This window comes from Spinacia oleracea, chromosome 4 (genome assembly GCF_020520425.1).
Source record: "Spinacia oleracea cultivar Varoflay chromosome 4, BTI_SOV_V1, whole genome shotgun sequence".
NCBI lineage: Eukaryota > Viridiplantae > Streptophyta > Magnoliopsida > Caryophyllales > Amaranthaceae > Spinacia > Spinacia oleracea.
In genome coordinates this window covers 182,350,804-182,374,673 of record NC_079490.1, presented here as the reverse complement: position 1 = coordinate 182,374,673, position 23,870 = coordinate 182,350,804, and the positions used below count along the sequence as shown (strand labels likewise).

General features: G+C 34.9%; 3 protein-coding genes and 1 non-coding gene across 5 annotated transcripts; 3 read left to right on the top strand and 1 right to left on the bottom strand.

Annotated features, from left to right (window-relative positions):
- The first annotated feature begins 4,777 nt into the window (after positions 1 to 4,777).
- On the top strand, positions 4,778 to 9,696 carry LOC110783700 (UDP-D-apiose/UDP-D-xylose synthase 2). The gene is made up of 9 exons (XM_021988043.2): positions 4,778 to 5,180; positions 5,640 to 5,732; positions 5,832 to 5,939; positions 7,916 to 8,030; positions 8,131 to 8,264; positions 8,356 to 8,457; positions 8,551 to 8,643; positions 8,761 to 8,896; positions 9,084 to 9,696. Exons 1-9 carry the CDS (start codon positions 4,908 to 4,910, stop codon positions 9,194 to 9,196), a joined length of 1,167 nt encoding a protein of 388 aa, XP_021843735.1. The 5' UTR covers positions 4,778 to 4,907; the 3' UTR covers positions 9,197 to 9,696.
- An 876-nt stretch (positions 9,697 to 10,572) lies between these two features.
- TRNAR-UCU (transfer RNA arginine (anticodon UCU)) lies at positions 10,573 to 10,645 on the bottom strand. Its single transcript has one exon. It is a non-coding gene; the product is annotated as a tRNA-Arg (tRNA).
- A 2,844-nt stretch (positions 10,646 to 13,489) lies between these two features.
- LOC110783699 (BTB/POZ domain-containing protein At3g44820) lies at positions 13,490 to 18,693 on the top strand. 2 transcript variants are annotated; one of them, XM_056843158.1, is made up of 5 exons: positions 13,493 to 14,059; positions 14,159 to 14,263; positions 14,729 to 14,798; positions 16,151 to 17,359; positions 17,490 to 18,693. In XM_056843158.1, the coding sequence occupies exons 2-5, from the start codon at positions 14,214 to 14,216 to the stop codon at positions 18,024 to 18,026; spliced, it is 1,866 nt and encodes a 621-aa protein (XP_056699136.1). In that variant the 5' UTR covers positions 13,493 to 14,059; positions 14,159 to 14,213; the 3' UTR covers positions 18,027 to 18,693. The 2 variants fall into 2 exon arrangements, with proteins under 2 accessions (XP_056699135.1, XP_056699136.1); XM_056843157.1 differs by having other exon boundaries at positions 13,490 to 14,263; positions 14,743 to 14,798.
- Positions 18,694 to 19,401: 708 nt separating this feature from the next.
- On the top strand, positions 19,402 to 23,870 carry LOC110783698 (protein RETICULATA, chloroplastic). The gene is made up of 7 exons (XM_021988041.2): positions 19,402 to 20,295; positions 20,440 to 20,538; positions 21,201 to 21,421; positions 21,663 to 21,732; positions 22,208 to 22,287; positions 22,550 to 22,614; positions 23,193 to 23,870. Exons 1-7 carry the CDS (start codon positions 19,771 to 19,773, stop codon positions 23,384 to 23,386), a joined length of 1,254 nt encoding a protein of 417 aa, XP_021843733.1. The 5' UTR covers positions 19,402 to 19,770; the 3' UTR covers positions 23,387 to 23,870.

Here is a 23,870-nt window from a genome sequence, read left to right as displayed (position 1 = left end):
AGTATAATATAATAGATCCTTATGAAATAGATATAATAAGTTCAAAAAAAACATTGCGCCACAAATAAGTCATGTCAAATTGAGTCGGTTATAAATAGGCCAGATCAGAATCAAATATATTATATCATATACCTCCTTTGCCCCTAAATGTTAGCACTGTTTGACTTTACACGGTATCCAACACGCGACTTAAAACGTAAATATATTCAATTCTATACACGTAAAAACTATTAAGAATTTGATATTAAAAAAATGTATAAATCGAGTCTAACAAAATCTCACATGACTACATTATTTCTTATAGGTCGGTGATAATTCATAGAAAAACTTTTTAAATTTGATCCAAAAAATACTATAGGGCAAACATTTAGGGACATATGAGGTCAGTCATTTTCTGGTCAGGGACATGCTAGGCTAGGATCCTAAAACAATACGGTCAAACTAGAATCAGAATGACCTTAATTATAAATCATGTTTGGAGTCTTAAATTTCAGGTTGGTTCGATTCATATATATATATATATATATATATATATATATATGTATATATATATATAGGAAGGCTCTCGTGAGAACACTTCCTTACGGTGAGAACACTTTCTATAATGGCATTTTCGTAATTTTTATAAACAAATAAACCAATATAATTGCTTTTTCACGTTTTTTTCCCCCAATATTTCTGATTTTCTGGCAATCTTTCTCTCTCTTCAACTCCCCTCTCTCTCCTATTCGAACACCACCACCAATCGCCGCCGTCGCTAGCCACCGCCGCTGCTTACCTCTCGCCGACGATTGTGCTCTCCTCTCGCCGCCGCTTCTTCTCTCCTCTCGCCGCCGTTTCTTTCCCCTATCGCCGCCGCTATTTCTCTCCTCTACGCCGCCGCTTCTTCTCTCCTCACGCTGCCACTTCTACTTTCCTCACGACCCTCGCCGCTGCTCGCAGAAATTCGTCACCGGTCGCGGTGGTTGTGGTTCGCGAATCGGAGTTCGAACAAAATATGGTGGTGGCGGTGGTTGTGGTCCGCGAATCAGATTGTGAATAACTTCTGGTGATTCCATTTTGAATTTGATTTCTGTAAGATTTCTTTGATTTTGATTTCTCTCAGGTTTCTTTGATTCTTCAATTTAGGTTTCTTTGATTCTTCGATTTCGGTTTCTTCGATTTTAAATCAGTCGATTTCGTTTTTCTGAGATTCTAAAATCAATTGATTTCTTTGATTCTAATATCAGTCAATTTATCCGAATTCATGTTCTAAATTAATCCGAAATTTATCCAGATCCATGTTCTAAATTCCAATTCCAAATCCTCAAACCATGGAATGCCGGAGGCAAGGTGAGCTTAGTTGGACGAAGGATGGATGAGGTGGTAAGATCGCCGGCAAGGTAGATTGAAGAGCCGAAAGTAAAGACGAGTTAGGCGTTAGATTCGGGGTTTTCGAGAGAGTTTTTCAAATTCAGAATATGTTTAAATAATTGTAGAACATGGTTGAATAAATTTAGAACATGCATGCTTGAATAAATTTAGAACATGCTTGAAAAAAATTAGAACATCATTTAATAAAGTTAGAACATGCTTGAATAAATTTAGAACATGTTTGAATGAATTTAGAACATGTTTAAATAAATGTAGAACATGCTTGAATAAATTTAGAACATGCTTGAAAAAAATTAGAACATCATTTAATAAATTTAGAACATGCTTGAATAAATTTAGAACATGAGCTTGAAAATTTAGGACATGATTGAATAAATTTAGAACATGCTTGAATTAATTTTGAAGATGCTTGAATAATTTTATAACATGTTTAATAGTTTTAGAACATGTTTGAATTAATTTAGAACATGAGCTTAAAAGTTTAGAACATGTATATATGTATATGTGTTGACTACATTCTCATGTTCTAAATTTAGAACATTGTTGAATAAATTTAGAACATCTTTGAATAAATATAGAACATGGTTGAACAAATTTAGAACATCGTTGAATAAATTTAGAACATCGTTGAATAAATTTAGAACATCGTTGAATAAATGTAGAACATCATTTAATAAATTTAGAACATCGTTGAATAAATTTAGAACATGCTTGAATAAATTTAGAACATGAGCTTACAAATTTAGAACATGGTTGAATAATTTTAGAACATGCTTGAATTAATCTAGAACATGAGGTTAAAAATTTAGAACATGGTTGAATAATTTTAGAACATGCTTGAATTAATCTAGAACACGAAGTTAAAAATTTAGAACATGGTTGAATAAAATTAAAACATGCTTGAATAAATTTAGAATATGGTTGAACCAATTTAGAATATGGTTAAATAAATTTAGAACATGAGTTTGAAAATTTAGAACATTGTTGAATAAATATGGAACATAGAGAGTGTAAAAGTGTTCTCACCATAAGAAGTGTTCTTACATAAGGAGGTGTTCTCACCGGATCCCTCCCACATATATATATATATATATATATATATATATATATATATATATATATATATATATATATATATATATATATATATATATATATATATATATATATATATATATATATATATATATATATAAATTTATGTTTACACACACATAAGTATTTTTAATCAACATCAAAAAAAAAAACATAAACGTTTTTAACAAAAATAAGTTTAACTAAGTTTATGTAAATTTAAATACGGAGTATGTAAATTTCAGTCGAATTAAGTACGGAGTAGAAACCCGTCAAAAAAAAAGTACCGGAATAGAACCAAACAATGCTTTATTCGAGTCAAACTAGTTTTTAGCCCATGCAACGCACGAGTTAATTTGTTAAAAATAAACTACGTGTTTTTCAGGCAATATAAATTATGAGTATAATATTAAAACCAAGTCATTCTTACTCAAATTATAATTATAAATATCATAATTCCGACTTTGAGTAGAGAGCAATTTTTGTGCAAAATCTTTGACTTAAATGTCCTGCAAGGAAGTAAATTCAAAAAAAGTAAGTTGTTTGGTTCAAAATTTCAGATTTAGGGAAAGGGTGAAGGGAAACAAAAAACTAGAGTAAAATTTAATGGGGGGAAGAAGTAAGGGAAGATAATTAAGGATTTCAAACCGAAGGGAATTGGAAACGAATGAAAAAGAAACATAAAGTTTGACATTTGAAGAGAAACTAGTGTTATTGGCCCGGGAGATTCCCCTGGTATTTACATGATTTAGAAATTATTTATATAAAAATATATTTCACTGACATATATTGTAAATTTCATTATACGGAGCATTACGTATGTAGTATATTGCTTAAGAACTAAAACTGGTTAACGAACTTTTTGAGTAATTGACTTGATTTGTATAAAACTCGATTTTTTGGGTCTTCACTTATACGTAGTACCTTATAAAAGAATCCTTAAATTACAAATTATACATTGGATTACAACCTTACAAACCTTTTAAGGGGGACATATTATGGGTCAGCTTAAAATTAAGTACAATGTTTTTTTTTCTTCCTATTTTATATTCCATTTTTTTAACAATTCCATGTAAGATTTAATAATTTTCAAAAATGAATAAAAATATATTTATACTTCATCTGTTCCATAAATATCGCACCATGGTTGGCTTTTACTCCTCTGACACATTACATTGGCTCTTAATATTTCATATCGTCTGTAAATAAAAATTATAAAAAATTGATATTTAGAAAATATATATGGATACGAATCTAACATGATCTCACATGACTACAACTTTCTTACATACGAATCACAAAAAGTCGTCAAAGTCATAGTGTGAATAGCGCAAAAAAACAAAATACTGAGATATTTTCGAAACGGAGGAAGTATATGATTTGAGTATATAAAGAAAAATCAAACAAATTTTTGTTATCATAAATGGTTACTCAAACATTGGACATTAAATTATTAACATTTATAAAACATATTCTTTTTGATTGATTTAAAGCATAATATGATGAATTGGAGTGGTGGTTAAAACTTTACATTAATTAAAGCAAGATCATGAGTTCGAGCATCGATACTAACATTTTTTTTTGTGAGGTAACAATACATGGAGAGATATCATGCATTGCCTTGTAGATTTAATAATATATTTAGATGTAATAAAAGACTATTGAAATTCCACAATGTTTGTGAATGGTTTTCTTTTCAAAAAAGATAAAATTGAAGATGAGACACGTAGCAGACTAGATGTCTTGCAACTCTTCCTATTATAAAATAGTACTCCCTCCGTTTCTTTTTGTTATTTATGTTTTTCTTTTTAGATGTCTCAAAATGTTATTTACATTTTCTTTTATATTATCACATAAATGTTTTAATATTCTATCAAAATTTGTGTCTAATGATTATTTTAACCAATTAAATTCATTGAGTCATTTAATCGTTCACACTTTTCCATTAGGACATTAAAATTTTCTAATTTTACCAATATCGGAATTTTGATAAAAATAAAAACATTATAAATAAACGAAATTTATCTTGTTTAAATTAAAAAAACAGAGAAATCTCAATGCAAATTAATTAATTATTAATAAATATGTAAAAAGTCAAATGTAAAGAAAAAAAGATAGGCAGGAAGTAGTATAGATTAGAGCCGGATAGCTTCTGAGTTCGGTGATTTTTTCAGATCGGGTTGGTTTTTTAGAGCTCTATTTTCCATAGTCCCATACTAATAAGCGCGATTAGTCGATTAGTACGTCTAATTAAAAGGTGGACCCACACGGTCACACCTCCGCTTCGATTTCTCACTCTGGCTATAAATAATTTCCCCACCGCCCTTTTATTTTCCCATCCTACATCACATTTCCCTCTTTTGGCACTTCCTCCCTCAGGAAAATATTACTCTCCCTTCCTTTTCCCACTCACAGACACACATACAGATAGGAGAGAGAAACCTTGAAACGAATCAACAATGGCGTCCTCTACGAGAGTAGATCTCGACGGAAATCCAATTAAGGCGATGACAATTTGCATGATTGGTGCTGGAGGTTTCATTGGCTCTCACCTCTGCGAGAAGCTCTTGTCTGAAACATCTCACAAGATTCTTGCTGTTGATGTTTACAATGACAAGATCAAGCACCTTCTTGAACCTGCTACTATGGATTGGGCTGATCGCATTCAGTTTCATCGTATTAACATCAAGCATGATTCTCGTCTCGAAGGCCTCATTAAGATGGCGGATCTGGTATTGCATTTGCTTCTTTTTCGTGATGAATTTGTTTTTTTGTTTCGTTGATTATGCTGTTGAAGGTGTTTTTGGCGAATGATTGACATTTGCGAAGTTCGTTGTTGTTTAATTTGTTGATTCATGAGATTTCTATTGTCGGTGCTTGAATTTGTGCTTGATTATTCATTTTTGTTGATTAATTCGTAGTCTTAAAGCGCCATAACTTTCAATTGCCGTGAATTTTCGTGTCGGTGTTGCTATTTCTGCTTGATTAATGCTTTTTTGTTGAATGATTTGTCATTTCGAACTTCCGACGCCAATTTTCAGTGAATTTTGGTGTCAACATTGCAATTTGTGCTTGATTAGCGTGATTTCGGCGAATCATTTGATGCTTTGAAGTTGTGTTGTTTCTAGTATTCATTCAGTGTCGGCAATCAGATTTGAGCTTGATTTTGCATTTTTTGTGGTTGTTTTTAGACCATAAATTTGGCAGCGATCTGTACTCCTGCTGACTACAACACACGTCCACTTGACACTATCTACAGCAATTTCATCGATGCATTGCCAGTGGTATGAATTTCATTTTTGCCTATTTCAATGATCATTGAATCTACATGAGTTTGATTTTTCATGACATTGATGTGTGGTGGTATTGATGTTGTAATGTAGGTCAAGTACTGCTCTGAGAATAGCAAGCGTCTCATTCACTTCTCTACCTGTGAAGTGTATGGAAAAACAATTGGTTGCTTCCTTCCCAAGGATAGCCCTTTGCGCCAGGTAAACTTTTGCTTTTTGATGCAGATCTGTGTTCTTCTTGCCTGTTTTATCATGTGCTCCTCACACTAGCTTTTTAAAAGGTGCCTCTATTGTTTTTTAATGGATCTTGTGACTTTTTGTTTGTTAACTTTGAGTGGGTTGACTAGTCTGTCAAAAAAATATTACAATACTGAAGTTCTTAGATATGATCAGATATTTTATAAAATTTGATCATTTGTTTTTGCAATTAAGAATAATAGTCATCACTCAGCACGACCATTGATATCCTGGATTCAGCAATTTGCTTAGATACTATAACCTAGGATTGGATCATTAGCTGAAGAAAAATATTAGTGTAGTTTGTGGATAAGTCTCACTCTTGGTCTGCATGGGGTGGCCAATTGGCCATGGTCAATTATGCCTTTAATTAATAATGACTAATGAGAATTGAGAATGCTTTGTTGTGGTTAGTAGTAATGCTGACACAACGGAAATAATGTCTCGATATCAAATCTTTTACTGCAATTAGAGTTTGATTTTTGTATGTCAATATTTTTTTTTTATGATCCTGATATACATTGTGGAGCTCTGTAGACTTTGCCCAAAGAATCCTTACTAGGTGTTGTATTAGTCACGTTTAAATCGAGGGGCTCTTGTCATGAGGTTGTGGTTAGTTCATAGCCCTAATAAATTAATGTTAATCTGAAATTAGTTCTTTTAGGTAAAACTCGCATGGCTAACTTAGGCAAGAACGGAGTGTAATTTGTTTACCAATGCTGTAAGGGGAATAAACTCATTTTCTGGTTACTTCGCCACATTTTGAATTGTTTTAAATGTTGTGATACTTTGTGGCTTAAAACATCTTTACAATTGAAAATTTTGCGTTTGCAATTCTTATATTTGAAAAAAACTAATAATGTAACTGGATATATTGTCAACTTAATGGCCACAAGCGAATTTAAAAACCATCAAAAGCTTATTATCCTTCCCGATTATATCCCTTTCCTTGGAAATTACAATTCAGTTTTTGTCAAGTCGTGCAAAAGTTTCTGCTGCCAACATGAAAAAGTTTCATGTTTTTTAGCATTCAGATTTGTGAACGATGTCATAGCTTACCTATGCTCGTCATTTGTGGGCCAATAAGTTTTAGCCAAGGCTGACAAATTCATTTTACACCCAAAAATAAGCTTTAGGTAAGTGTAGGCAAGTTTAAATCAGGGAATTCTTTTTAGGGGATAGCGAAAGAATGAAGCTCAATTCTCTTGATTTCTTTTTGCTACTATTCCATTGTAGCAACTTCTTTGGTTGCTCTTACCTAAACCTTACTTCTCCCATCCTCATTCTTGTCCTAGTTATCCAGTTAGTCTTTTTACTTTGATGTGAAATCCCTATCTCTCAATTCTAGTTGGTGTGTGACAATTTAACTGCATTATTAGAATATATTTACCTGAGTTTCTTTAGATTAGGTTTCAAGGATCAACAAAGTCTGAATCTTCTTGAATGCAACTTCTTTTCCTTAATTTTTCTTCGCGAAATAAATTGTTTCCTGCATTTATTCTGCAGCAAACCATCTATTTTATTTTGAAAATGTTTTCCTGTATCCAGACTGCAATTATGTATTTTTACAGTCCTTTGAATGTGGTCTCGTGGATGTAGGAATTAACAATTTAGTTTGATTCATATGTAGTCCTCTGTCTAATGAATTGCTGCATCTTTAGGATATAGAAGAACTTATAGCTTTTCAAAAAGTTAGATACTATGGAGTACTACAGGTTTTTATCTACTGGTGAATAGGATGGTGCCTAAACATATTTCTGGAAGTTAGTGACTAATGATAGAAGTGTAACGTATGCTGAGACAATCTGTAGAAGTGTAACGATAGAAGTGTAATGGTTGTATTTGAGGATATGGGCAGTCAAGTTTGGTCCAATGCAGCTATTCATTTTTTTTCAAGTGTTCTGTCCTACTTTATTCATCTCTGTATGTTGGTGTGGCAGGATCCTTCATACTATGTTCTCAAAGAAGATGAATCGCCCTGCATTTTTGGCCCCATTGACAAACAGAGGTGGTCTTATGCTTGTGCAAAACAATTGATTGAGAGGCTCGTCTACGGTAGATACTATTTCTCTCAAGTTTTGCCTTCTGGTGGACATTTTCCTGGCATTGTATTTCTCTTAAGTTCTATTTTGTTATTTTATTTGTGTGTTTACAGCGGAGGGTGCTGAAAATGGCCTCGAGTTCACAATTGTGAGACCTTTCAACTGGATTGGCCCCAGGATGGATTTCATTCCCGGGATTGATGGTCCAAGTGAAGGTGTTCCAAGGGTTTTAGCTTGCTTCAGCAACGTATGTCTGTCAAATTCGTATTGCTCAGATTCTATGTTGTATTTTTTCTTTTCTTTCACTTGTTAATGGCTTATCTTGGTTTGTCTTTCAGAACCTTTTGCGTCGCGAACCACTTAAGCTTGTGGATGGTGGTGAATCCCAGAGAACTTTCATTTATATCAAGGACGCTATTGAGGCCGTACTCTTGATGATTGTATGTTGATTATACACCCTCGATAACTTATCCTCTTTCCTTGAATTTTGGAAATCATCAGTTTACTGAACTATAATATTTATATTAATTCAGGAAAATCCTGGCAGAGCAAATGGTCACATCTTCAATGTTGGCAACCCTAACAATGAAGTTACTGTTCGACAACTTGCAGAAATGATGAGCAAGGTAAACTATTGCTTCCTTGGTTCTAAATATCTAATGCATATCTTTTATGTGATTCATACTGTGATTTCCATCATTAGTTTGTCGTGTGGTTGAACTTGTCCCATTTCTTTGTTGTAGGTCTACTCGAAGGTGAGTGGAGAATCAGAATTGGAATCACCAACTGTGGATGTTAGCTCCAAGGAGTTTTATGGTGAAGGATACGATGACAGTGACAAGAGAATTCCAGACATGACCATTATCAACAAACAGCTTGGTAATATACCTTTTTACTCCATCTGAAATTAGGTTTCACAATTCACATTGTCCCAACTTCCATAATTCAGAGTAGCTGAATTTTGGGAAATCTAATTATATAACCACTAATATATCGAGAAAGCTGACTAATTTGTGTCCACCCTTCTCTTTTCTGCACAAATCATATTTGTTACTTTATATTTCAGGGTGGGACCCCAAGACATCTCTGTGGGACTTGCTGGAATCAACCCTCACGTACCAGCATAGAACATATGCAGAGGCGATCAAGCAGGCCATATCGAAACCAGTTGCCAGCTGAAGAGAGAAGAGAAAACGAATGGCAGCAGTGTTTGCCTGAGTATAAGTCCACATACTCACCGGCGTCACACTTTGTTTAGTTGTCTTCAAATTCTTTTAGAACTCTGAAATATGTCTAAAATGGTTTGTTCACCTATATCTTAATTTCCCCCCCTTTTATGTGCTGTTCCTATGTGGGTAGTTTGTGTGTTTTGTTATACTCCGTAGTTCGGAAGTTGTAATCTGGGAGGGTACTGTTAATTAGGTGCACTATAAGTCATGCTGTAATGTACGAAGTACTTGATAGGGTTATGGACTCTTGGCATTAGTGCTGATCATATGTGGAGAAGTTGCTGAATTCTTATTAGTCTGTAAGAGCAGGGTCGTGTTTGTCTGCACAATTAGCTTATCTGTTTATCGCTCGGGAAAAGAAAAAAAGAAGTTAAGTTCAATGCTGTATCTTTGGATAACGTCAAGTATTATGTTCCTTTCAAATAAAATAAAGTATGATGTTCCTTTCAATTTGATGAATGGTAGATAGATTTTGTTTCAGATTTTTGTTTTGCTAGACAAATGCAGCAGCAGTATTAAGGCTCTGATCTGTGCAACTTTGTTTTGTTCAAGTCAAACAATAAGATTAAACTAAACTCAAATAAGTTCAGACAAAATAGATATTTCTTGACAAACTAAGTTTTCTTTTTTCGGGACAATTTAGTACAACTAATAGTCTAATACTCACTCTGTCCCTTAATACTCGACTTGTTTTGACTTTTTGTACTATTCATATAATTTATTTTGACCCTATTTTATTTCTAATAAATGAAAATAAATGTTATATATAATATATTGTTGGCTTCAATCTTAATATATATTTTCAAAATATTAATATTTTTATAAGTTTTTATAATATGTAGTTAAAGAAATTGGTGGTCAAAGTTGTGCATTGACAAGCGTGTCCGGTCAAAACAGGTCGAATATTAAAGAATTGAGGGAGTAAGTTATTTAGGAAAAAGAAAAAAAATATTTTAGATAACATAAGTTCAAATAAAATAAAATAGTCCTAAAAAAATTCAAATAAAATAAGTCAAATAGAACAATGATTTTGTAATCCCAAATTAGCCACTTTGGAGCCCTCTTATTTCTTTTTCTTAGGAAGTGTTTGGGCTGTTTCGAGTTCCTTGTCTTATAATGGAATGAAGAAATTAAGTAGACAAAAATTGAGCTTGTAACAAATGGGTGTATCCGTGTAAAAGTTCTTCCTTTGCAGATGCAGTAAACTTTTATGTGATTTGAGTCGATAAGCTTATTTTTTCCATTGCCCATAAGAGTTTACATATGTCCTGCGTCAATAAAAATGAATGAAGAAACTTTAAGTGGAATCAAAAATTAAAAGTATACCACGCCCGGTGGGACTCGAACCCACAATCGTTTGATTAGAAGTCAAACGCCTTATCCATTAGGCCACGGGCGCTTATTTGATAAGTTTAGGCCTTTTGTTATATTCATCTTAAACCTTTTCCCGAAATCCGTTTTAATTCTTTTTTTGAGAAGCCGCGAAACATATTCTGCAATTCAATCCGACATACTCCGTAGTTTAATAACTTTGATTAGTGTTTGATTTGAATGATGCCCCGAGTTACTACTTTAAACATCATATAATGTGGTTTATATAATAAAAAATAAATTAGTGTTTAGATGCTCCAACTTTTATGTATTAATGTGCAATAAAGATCAAATTTCATGATTGGCTAAAATGGTAAAATATCAACTTTTTATGTGACATATATATTAGTATAGATTACGTGAATGGAGTTGTTAAATATTTTTGGGTGTATTAATAAACAATTACGGAGGATAGTGTGGTAGACGATATTCAATTTCTGGTGAAACCCATGTTAGCATGAACATGGAGAAAAATGAGAGAAACTATCACCTTATAACTTATAAGATTGTGTAGTTAATCTTTATTGAGAGTTATCGTGGATGATAGAATATCTTATGTGTAGAGTTGTGTTATCTTCGCTATATGATATAAGATAGAAGTCATAGGACTTAAGAAACCTACGAAGCTTAGGATATCTAGTTTGTATTGTAAATAGAGGCGTATACACACAACACAATATGGAGTTAGGAATAACATAAGTTGGTGGAGTTGGTGGGGAACTCACCTTGTGACTTGAAGGTCACAAGTTCGAGCCCCATCAACTGTGAAATGTTTGGGAGTGATTCAAGCGATGACCTTGCGGAGCTGGGCTGGTTAACCTGTGCTAGGTGTTGGTTCAGTTAGGGTCCCTTCTTCTTACCTATTAAAAAAATATATATATATGGAGTTAGGAATGGCAATGGATCGGATTCGGGTCGGATGTAGTAAGATTCGAATCCGATCCATTTACTAATCGGACCCCAGATTTGGCTCCGAATCCGAGTCCGACTCCGAAACTCCTAAACCCGAGTCCGATCCGACTACTCTTGTAGGAGGTCCGAATCCGACCCGATCCAACGGACCTCCGACAAGATCCGAAAGCATCCGAGTAAACCTCCAACAATCTCAAATACTACTAAAAAGAAATGAAAAGTATCATAGTTACTTTGTTTTCATTAATTATTTCTACACGCTGCTTGTAAATCGGATAAATATTAATGCAATGTCTAATATGCTTATATGTTTACATCCCTTGAACTAGAATTCGTAATAAAATTGAGACAAAACATAATCACCATGCCTACAAACTATTCGTAATAAATGGAGTGTTGAGTAATAGTCTAGTTGTATCTTTTAATTGAAGAGAAGATCTAGTTGTTTTCCTTGAATAACTTGAAGAAGAAAAAAGATCTACATGTTTTCCTTAATAACTTGAAGAAAAATAGATCTTACATGTTTTTCATACGAAATACTTCTATCATTCTTATATAATTTCAGAGTACTTCATGTTTGGGTAGAATTGCATTAGTAGAGGAGAGAGGGAGGAGCTGTAAACTTGTACTCCCTTCATTCCTAAATGTTTTTCCCGTTTCTATTTCGAGCGTTCCTATATGTTCTTCCCGTTTCTATTTTTGGACATAACTTTTTACCATAAATTTCTCCACCATCCCTTATTTAATTCATTCACATTTCCCTATTCACCCACCCAACCCCACTTTTATGATTTTTTATTACTTTGTTAAAAATATCTTCTCTCTCCTTCATTTCTTTATTACTTTCCTTTACTATTTTATGTCAATTTTCAGCGAAGAACAAGTGGTTAATACGTTGGAATCTTATGTCAATTTTCAGCCTCTTGACCACGCCACTCTCTTGCAGATGAATAAGGTTTTTAGAGAGTACCTCCAAGCATAAAATGAAGAGGTAAGGAGACAAGGGGTCACCTTGTTTATACCCACACTGTGGTTTGACCTTTTCTGTTGGCTCACCATTGACTAGGCTTGAGTATGAGACAGAGGTGATACATTGCATTATCCACCCAATCCAAGCATTCGGGAATTTGTAAGCGCGTAGGACTTCCTCTACAAACTCCCACTTTATTCTATCTTATGCCTTGTTTAGATCAATTTTAAGAATTCTCGCGAACTCTTTACCTTTCTATCTCTTCTTCACAAAACCCATTTATTCATGAGCAAGCAAGCAGTTATCAACAAGAATTCTTCCCGGGACAAAAGCATTCTGAAACTCCCGAACGATTTCCGCCACGATATACATTAACTTAAGAACCAAGGTCTTTGAGATGATCTTGTACATAGTATTGCATAAACCAATTGGCCTAAATTGAGAAGCGGGTTTCGGCCTTCCTTCTTCGGATAAGAGTAATAAACTTTTGGGTGAATTTGAATACATAATCATCTACTCCCCCTCCGTATTTTAAAAAGAGATACACTTTGACCGACACGTAGTTTTAGAAGAGTGGGTTGAATTTATTAAAATAAGATGAAAGTGGGGTAGTGGATGAATTATTTATTATAATAAAAAGATGATGTGAGTTACCACAATTAATATAATTGAAAGTGAGGACCAAAACATGTCAAAAAAGAAAAGTGTATATCTTTTTAATATACCGCCGTGTAAGAAAAGTATATACGGAGTATCTTTTTAAAATAGGGAGGAAGTATCATATTAAGAAAAACAAATCATTTTTAACCACATTAAACTATAAACCCGATCAATTTCAAATCAAATAAGTTTCAACCCATTCAAATTTTGTTAGAGTTTAAGTAGAGCAGCATAAAAATTCAAATCGGATCACCTTTGTCGATCTGTATGAGCGTACAAGCAAAGTATCATCAATTTTCAAATACGGAGAATGTTGGAGTAGTTTATTCTTTATTGTTATTACGGAGTAAAAGGGAGCGTGACATGTTGAAGTTGGTCGTTTGAGCTTGCGCATTACTTCAGCATCACCATCTCCCTACACTTCCTTTCTAAACACAAAACTTGACCATTACATTCTCTCTCCTCTTGTCCTAAATTCTTTTTGATTTCCCCTCAAAATTCGTACTTATTTAATCAATTTTGTTTCTCTTAAACCCTCAAAAAACATCAAATTAATCGTTAAACAAAACTTATTGATCGGTTTTCTTCAATAAAATAATTGGGATTGAATTTTCAATTAATTTTCCCATTCTTGCTTGCTTGCTTGTTGTCTTCAACAATCACTCCTTTTTTTGGTCGTTACATTGCTGTAAAGTAGAAATCAACCTCCTCCCCACTACACTACACTATTCTCTTCTTCTTCTTCTTCCTTATTTTTTTCTGGGTTTTTTACTTTTTCAAAAAATATACTTAGCTTCTGTTGGTTGAGGGACCCCGAGTTGACTCAGTATTAGTGCGGTGTTTGGTGGCGGCTCAGCTCAGACATAAAAGGAAGTATTAATAAATAGCAACACTGTTTTGGTAATCAAAATTATTTCCAAATTTGTTGGTATGATTTTATGGTTTTGGTAGTTTTTGATTTTTCAAATGTGGGTCGTTTTTGGTTTGTTTTGCTGTTAGAGAGAGAAACAAGGTTTGATTTTTTTCCCCCCCCTTCTTCTCTGGGGTATTTTTCATGGCTCCTGCTGGAAGAATTGCTGAATTTCAACGTGAAGGCAGTGATTGGTACTTTCTCTCTTCTCCTGCAATTTGTTTTTAGTTCATTTTGTTTCTGGGTTGTTGTTTTTTGTCCCTAAAAATTTGCTGGGTTTAAGTTTGTGGTTAGTTTTTGAGGTTACAATAATGAGGTTTTGGAAGTCTAGAAACAGGGAGGAATCGAAACTGAACACTTCTCTGTTTAGCGAGAGAGGTCTTTGATTTATTACCGACTACCAAATAGGTGGTTATGTTACCATCGATTTAAATAATGGAATGTAAGAAGTGTGTGTTGTTAAGAAAGTATAGTGTGGTTTTAATCGAAATATATACTTGTGTTCTTCTTCTGAATTTCTAAGGATGTTTTGTAAGAAAATGATGTATTCAGGATTGAATGGGTTGGTTTTTGGCCTAATTATTGGACATATTAGGTATCCAGAAATGATTCTAGTTTAATGTGTGTGCTTTTGTAATGTATTTTGATGATTTTGACAGGTTCTGCAATGCAGGTTTGCCAAGCGACATTACAGTTATTGTGGAAGGAGTAAATTTTCAATTGCACAAGGTAGGCTCCCCTCTTATCATTCTGCCCAAATTTCAGCATGGATGAATTTGTGCTAGAGTGCTGATTCTTCTATGTTTTGTGTAACTGCATATGAATGTGTGTAAAAAAGGTTCTTAACATTTGACAGATGCTATGTGCACATTTAAAGAGATAATTGATTTGGATCATTTTAGGTAATAGGAAATGTAATACTATGGGCCTGTTGCAATTCAGAAGTTTATGTGCAGCTTTCTTATTGTGAAGGTTGCTTTAAGTTCTCTCTAAGTCTTCGGCTTGCGACCTACTACTAATCATATTGCCTTGCTGCTTGATATGCTTTAATGAGCTTGCTTTCTTTTGAAGTTATTCACTTTATGACTAAGCCAATAGATTTGGGTGGGGGAGAAATAACAAATTATTACTGTAAGGCACATAAATTGTTTGATTAAATTCCACATATGTAACTCAGTAGCAATTCTTGATGTGAGTAGCTTCACTATGGTATACCAGTAAATCACCGGAATTCATTATGTGGAACTAGCGAGAGGGTTTATTGTTGTTCTGAACTTCCCTGTTTCCTTAGCATAACAAGATGGACTCATTCCTTGACTAGTAAGTAGTAATTACTGTGTTGGTTGATTTCCTTCAACTGTTCAAGTTATATTACTTTGTTTCAAGGTTCCATGAATAACAAAGAATGCCCCTAAGCAACCTTATTCTTCTTGTTTGTCGTGTGTAATTTTGTACAATTCTTGTCCCGAAGAGCTTAGTTTCACTTTCTTGTTGAAAATACCATTAATGAACCTCCGGTATCCACAATGGGAAAAGTCACTGTGGAAATATGTAGTATAGAGGTTACCAACCTAGAATTTTACTAATTTTCGTACACCTAAACTTCTTGGCTTGGTGGATTTCCTAAAAAGGGCCAGTATAGAATTTTACATATATTAAGTACCAATGTTAGTACCATGTTATTTGATTTAATAAATTCAAATTTTATTAGTATAGATGATGTATCTGTCCTTGTACAAGTCTCCCGAGTTATACTATTAAGTAAAATTGTTAATACTTTACCTATCCCCATGACCTCTCTGCTGCCTACAAACAGGAATTTGATCTGTGACCTTGAACTGAAGTAGTGGTCATATGTCTAGAATATTAGAACTAGCTATCTTGGGTTAAGGGAATAACTTAGGGTTCAGGGCTTAAGAGACAGACCAAGAATTCAAGAGTTTCGGATGCTATTAAATTTATCATGGGTTTAGGGACATCGTCTTCTACTGCTTTATGGTTTTATTTTTTTCGTGGCTGTCAAGAAGGTGAATTTGTTGCTCATATTGTACCTTAGGATCTTTAATTTGTATTTTTCTCAGTTTCCTCTTGTATCAAGATGTGGAAAATTGGATAAAGAACTAGAAGATTCTGAAGATAAACACAAGCAATCTTCCACCATATTCCTGGAAGGATTCCCTGGGGGTCCTGACACTTTTCTCATAGCTGCTAAATTCTGCTATGGACTTCGTATTGATTTGACTCCAAGGAACATTATGATGATTTATTGTGCTGCTGACTATCTAGAGATGACAGATCAATATGGCTCGGATAACTTGTTATCTAGGTGTGATAGCTTTTTCCACAAGAACATACTTCGTAACTGGAAGGACTGTATTGTTGGCCTTCAGAATGCTGAACCCATCATACCATTGGCAGAGAAGCTTCAGCTAATTAACAAATGCTTGAATGCCGTATCCACAATGGTTTGTACAGATCCAAGCTTGTTTGGATGGCCTATGATGATGTATGGTAGCCTACAAAGCCCTGGTGGGAGCATACTGTGGAACGGAATTAATACTGGTGCAAGAATAAGGAGTGCAGAATCGGATTGGTGGTACGAAGATATATCGTATCTGTGCATTGATCTGTTTGAAAAACTTATTAAAACAATGCAAGCGAGAGGCATAAGACCTGAAAGTATCGCTGGTGCTATAATGTACTATACTAAGAAATTCCTACCAGGACTTGGACGATGGCAGGGTGGACATGGTGGTAGAACCCGATCAGTTGCAAGTTTTAGTTTGACTCCTGTAACTGTTGATCAAAAGGCTCTGTTGGAAACTATTGCAAAGTTGCTCCCTGAAAAAAAGAGTAAATCTTATTGTCGCTTCTTGTTGGGAATTCTTCGTACCGCTTTGATTTTGGATGTTAGTGAAGAATGCAAGGACTATTTGGAGAAAAGAGTTGGAATGCAACTTGAACTGGCAACACTAGATGGTCTTCTGATTCCTACTTACTCAGACTCTGAAACCTTGTATGACACAGATTGTGTTCAGAGGATTATCCAGCATTTCGTGTCATCGGAGCAAAGAGTTCCGGTATTTTCTCCTTGTTCACCAGAAATAGGAGCAACACCGTCATCTGAACCATTAAGGCAAGTGGCAAAATTGGTGGATGGGTATATTGCAGAGGTTGCTTCTGATGTGAACTTGAAACCAGATAAGATACGTGCCCTTGTAGAGGCTCTTCCAGAAGACTGTAGACCTTTCCATGATGGCCTATACAGAGCTGTTGACATATATTTCAAGGTTTGTCTCTTGATTGAGGTTTGAATGGTCTTGGAAAGTTTTACTTGGTATATTTTCCTGTTCTGCATCGTCTTGCTTTGACAATCGCTATGATAATCCATTAGTTAATGTTGAATACTTACTACTGCAGGATCATCCTTACCTATCAGACAAAGAGAAAGAACGAGTCTGCAACATGATTGACTACCAAAGACTCTCCATTGATGCATGCGCTCATGCATCCCAAAATGAAAGACTCCCCCTTAGAGTTGTTCTTCAGGTTCTTTTCTTTGAGCAGATGCATCTAAGAACTGCTATTGCTGGTTGTCTCCATGTTGGGGACCCTGAAAATCGCCCAACTAATCCTGATACCGCACAAAATGCATTGGCGGGACAGATAATCCAGAGAGATGGATGGGTGTCAGTTGTGCGCGAAAATGATGGTCTAAAAGGAGACATGGAGAGGATGAGATCCAGGGTTGAGGAGCTGGAAGAGGAATTCAGTAAAATAAAGCAGGAGATGAGAAAAGTGAGCAAATCACATAGCTCTCCTCGCTTAGTTGCTTGGAGAATTGGCTGCACTCGATCTTCTAATGCTCAAACAGATATTGCTGAACCCAGTCCAAGGGCATCACTTGACCAACCTAAATATTCCCGCCATCGTAAAAGTTTCTCTTTGTTCCAGTGAAAACTATAAGAGCCATAAGCCATTACAGGTTGACAAGTGATCAGGTGGAAAAAACGACTACATCCTGGTTTTCTTTTCATGAAAGAGAAAGACGGTTGTTTTCTGGGGAATGGGATATTATACTGGTGATCACTCAAGTGTGGGAAACAAAGGAAATTTTGCCTGTTTGAATCAAATTACAGCTCTTGTGCAAAAGATGCATTGTGGGAATACTGAAGCGTTTGTGTTTGTGCTTTCTTCTGAAGAGGATCGACTGGACTAAAAATGAGGTTTTTGTTTGGGTGATTGGCTTCTGGGTCTGGATTTGTGCGGAATTATTGGCATGGTTAAGCCTTCAATTCCACTTAATTCCATTTCCAGCAGGAATGAAGTTATATTAGAACCAACGCCTTTGCCCGTCAGTTTTTGTATAGTACAACTTATATGTTTTTTTTTTTTTTTTTCCTACTACGAGGAGTTCCCACCGAGGTAATCTCCCGTGGGAGTTTGCATGGGTACCTCGATGGGCAGCATCCCTCCCAGTTGAGATTCTTTCCATTCCCAAGGCTCGAACCTGAGACCTTGGTTAAGGACCACTCATGCCAACCTCAATTGGTATAGTACAAATTATATGTACATTGCATGTTTATAAGACAATTAAATATATGAAAGCTACATGTTATGAAAAGCTTATAGGTACATATTATTAAATTTTGGCTCTAAAAAAGTGGACATGATTTAGTAACGTGAGTCATTGAGGAGAGAAATCAAGTTGGAAAACTTACTAAATAAGATATGGTGCAAACAAATAGGGACATTCAAAAAGGAATATAAGATAATTTTTAGGGACGAATGGAGTAGTTTGTTAGCGATCTCCAATTAATAGTCCCTAGCTCCCTGCCTAAGCACGAAATCATAATTCTCCATATTATAATTTAATATGTCATCTCCATCTCCTAAAATTAGACCACAAATAATTTTTATCGACCCTTTAAAATCTCTTACAACCTGGATAAAGATTGTCCTTACTGCATTATATTAGGAAATTGAATTTGCCAAAACAAAAGGCATTCAACACCCTCAAATTGTACTAAAGAATTAACCCACATTAAATCATTTCCAATTCCATCTTATTGTTTTTACATTGATTATTCAATCACTTGAAGTGGAAAGCGATCTCCTCTCATTTTCGCTATCCATTTTTAATTTTGCTAAATTTTTTATGAAGTAACATTTTACGTGATGTTTTCTCTATACCAACAATAATTGGACAACATATCCGAGTATGATTTGTAAATCGTGTATTATCAACATTTTTATTTTTTATTTTTGAGGAATATTATCAACGTTTGTTAAATTATAAATTGTATGCAGTTCATGTTAAATAAGGTATGCAATATAATTTTTCGATATTTCCTTACAAAATTGTCAGTCATTTCCCAAAAATCGACCTAAAATAAGTAGGTTTCCATAAAATTATTCTATTTACCACATGGTTTTTTGATGCTCAATAGTCATTACACCAGAATACCAAATGTCTTGATTTGTCCCTCTAAACTCTTCGCCGCCGAAATCAAACTCCCTCGCTCTTTCCACTTTCACAGTTCATGCACCCCATTTTCTTCTCTCTCTGAAAATTTCGATTTCCCCCAATTTTCTAAGCAATTTGTTGTTCCTTCCCAATTTCCGATCACATTGTACCCCCAAACCCTACACTGATTCGCGAGAATATTGATATATTCTCACGCAGATTTTCAGAGTCGCCATGCCAGTTGCTTCGTTGAGCTTCAATCTTCCATATCTACACAACAATGCATTGAACGAGATCAATTTCAGCCGAAAATGGAGTACTGATTTCACTCTCGAATGTAGGGTTTCTGCATATTCTCAAACCAGAGCATCTCTCCGAGTCGTGAATTCGGGCCGTTGGAGGAGAGAGAATGTTGGGTTCTTTGTCAAATCGTATAAGTCGGAAACTACGGTGACGATTCCGGATGGTGAAATTCAGGTTTTGGAGGATGATACTACTCCGAGAATCGATAATGGAGGTTCTGACGACGGGAATGGGAAGGTTCCGCCAGATAATGGTGGGAATGGTGGCGGCGGTGGTGGGGAAGGAAACGGAAATGGAGACGATGAGGAAGAGAAGGAGTTCGGCGCGATATTGACATTTGAGGAGGTGATGAGAGAGACTGAGAAATATGGGGCAACTCTTCCCTCTGATATTCTTGAAGCTGCTAAAACTACAGGGATTAGAGAATTGATTTTGATGCGATATTTGGAGTTGCAGGTGAGTTGTTCGCAATTACTCAATCCGTACTTGCTAATTATAGCTAATAGTTTGTAATGCTGTTATTAATTGGTTTTATTGTCGATTTTTTAAGGATTATAGTTAAATTATTTTACTTTCTAATGAATTGGAGATTAATTGTAGGGATCAGCTGGGCCACTAGGGTTTTTGATGAGACATTGTGCTATGCTTCGTAATCGAATGTTGGCTGACCCTGCATTCTTATTCAAAATTGGAACTGAGGTAAGCTGGAATTCTACCAATTACTCGTAGTTGCTAGAGAAAGAAGGTGTTGGAATGATATTGATGAGCATGCTGAGGTTACTGGAAAAATTATGGAAATGTGGATCGTGATATGCTTTTATTTGAGTTGTTGACTTGTAGTTGTGAAATTTATACAAATCTGTGGGTCAATAGTTTTTGGTGTGTGGAAATGTTGATAGGAGCATCATCTCAAGATGATGCAGTGTGTAAATACTAAAACCTCTTCTTCAGAAATGAAAGTATCACACATCTTTATGAACTTATTAATTATTGTATTGGAGTACAAAAATAGACAAGTAATGTTGATTTTGCTGATTTGTTGAACCCACTGACTAAAGGTGGGTAGCATTTCAAAAAAAAAAAAATGTTGAATTAGAATTTTACATTGTGAAACAATATTGCATTGACATTTTTTGATGAATGATATGGAATAAGAAATTTTAGTTAATTGGTCACTTGACTGGGAAAAAACAACTTGGTATTTGGACGTGTTAAAAGCATACTCAGACCAGGTTGGTTTGTAATGATAGTGATTACCTAATACTGATTGTTAACAAGGCTTATTATATGTTATTATGCCGGATGAAGTGTGATTAAGGTTATGACTTGCATTTATGCCATGTGTTGTTGAAACCATGCAGATTGTAATTGATTCCTGTTGTGCGACATTTGCGGAAGTTCAGAAAAGGGGAAAGGATTTTTGGGCGGAATTTGAACTTTACCTTGCTGATCTTCTTGTTGGTGTGGTTGTTAATGTGGCGTTAGTTGGCATGTTAGCACCATATGTTCGTATTGGGAGACGATCTGCATCTACTGGTTTCCTGGGAGGCATCAGTCGTGCTTGTAGTGAACTTCCCAGTAGGTTAGTTGAGCTTCCTGAGATCCTAGTATATAAGGCACTGCACTTATTCTAGGGGTCTAATTATTCTAATGAGATTTCTGCATAATTTACTAATGTGAAAAAAGTTAACATTGAAAGTGAGTCTGCTAGTCCTATACTCCTTTGCTTTTTTCTGCTGTATCGATTTGGATGGAACAGTATATTATATTGTAGAGTTGATGCTTACGAGAACTAATTGATTTAATTCATCTTGGCTTTGCAGTGTCTTTGAAGCTGAAAGACCAGGATGTCGATTTTCCGCGAAGCAGCGAATGGCATCATATCTTTACACGGTATTGAGACTACTTATGTTAGAAAGCTAATTACAGCTTTCTGTTTACCTGGATGATTCTCATGAATTGCATGAATTGTGACTTTTATAATAAAAGCCAAGTATCAGTTTGCTGGCCAGAAATTAAACAAGTTCATTCCAGAAGCCCTGGCAAAATTTTACAAGGAAACTTAATTATTCACCCTGCATGTCTGAAATAGTGCTAGAGCTGCAATTGTCATGTACTTCTGAGCTGTGCTCTTGCAGGACTTATCATGAGGTTTTGCTGAGAAGTTATTGTGCTGTTCTTGTAATTCCTTTTTGTGACCAGAAATACCATATTTTTTGGGTCATATTGATAGAGGTTGTCTGTTCTTCGAAAGGGAAAAAAAGTGATAGTAGTAACAACAATAGTCTTTTCAGCATTGTCCTTTCAGCTTTTGTTGTAGTAACACTAGTCTTTTCAACAAGTGTAAATTATTGAATTTTCTTTGCAGGGAGTACTGCAAGGTGGAGTTGGATTTGGATGTGGAATTGTTGGCCAAGGAATTGCAAATCTGATCATGACTGCTAAACGGTGAGCTTGTAACAACTTCTGGAATCTTTCAACTGGTATATTTACTCTGATATGAAAGATGCTCAAGAGTGAGGTTTCACAGTATGATAGAGTTGGAATAGGATTTCGAACAATAACGAACTTTTATTAAGTTGCTTGTTTCCTTTAAAAGTATTTACTATTTAGTACTTTAATGCACAATGTTGTTCTTAGTAATAATATACTACACTTTTTTTGGGTGAGAGATATTGTATGACATCCTTCTGTTTATTTTGTATTATAGGAGCATAAAGAAGTCAGATGAAGATATACCCGTCCCGCCTCTAATAAAAAGTGCAGTACTCTGGGGTATGTATGATCCTACTTGGCTACCAAACTTTATTTATTGTTCTACTGTGCAGCTGGAGGACTTACTTTCATTATCTGAATTACTTTATTCTGAAATAGATCCATTCTTTGATTACTGATCAGTGAACTTTCTTTCTCTTCAATCTTCATAAAGTTATTTTGGTTATTACTTTTTGATTTTTTTAGCTTGTAGTTGAAATATCTGATTCCTTTTTCCATCTCTTACGGAGGCCGGATCATAAATGTTTTAGCTTTATGACTGTTATGCTCTTATAGTTTTGTATATACATTTAATCAATGGAATGAATATATGAAGCGTCTAAAAATGATCTGAACCCTATCTTATCTAAAACATGATTCACTTGAAGCAGATATCTTCTGCTTTATATATTCTAATCTTCCATTCTCCTTAGTTCTTTTGTTCAAAGACCTGAATGTCCTAATCTGTATCATTCTTTTGCCTTATGTTTCCTTAGTTCATTTGTTCAAAGACCTGAATGTCCTAATCTGTATCATTCGTTTGCCTTATGTTTGGAAAATTTCGGGGTTTTAATGGATGTTTGTACTATTTACAACAGGTGCATTCCTTGCCATTTCATCCAATACTCGTTATCAAATAATTAATGGACTGGAACGGGCAGTGGAGGCATCACCATTGGGAAAAAATATTCCACCAGTTGCTCTGGCTTTCACAGTGGGTGTGCGATTTGCCAACAATGTCTACGGTGGTATGCAGTTTGTTGATTGGGCTAGGTGGAGTGGTGTGCAATAGTAAGTTAGTAACCCCCTCTAATCATATCAGCAGTTTCCTTTCCGTATTTGACGACACAACTTGAAACATGGGCATCAATTCCTCTTCACATGTACACTAATGCTGATTATTATTGTACAAGAGCTTGTAATACCCACTAGCCAAGCCGTATTTCCTTTGCAATGCCAGGATCCAAATGGAGAGATGCTCATTCTGTCATCAAAGAGTTTTTTCTCCCCATAAGAATATGCTTTGTCCCTATCCTAAGAAACAGGCGACATGAGCGCTATTTTTGAGCGATTGACTTTCTACTTGCTTATTTAGATTCAGGCCTACACTAGATGTTTAAAGTTTGGGCTATCTCATCATGTTCTAGGGTTCTATTTGCATTTTCAGGTACTGAATTGATTAGGTACTAGCAAATGCATGACATACTTACGTATGAAGTTCCTTTTTTCTTTTTGGCAGCAAAATAAATTAAAAAAAAATAGAGTTGCGCTTGTAA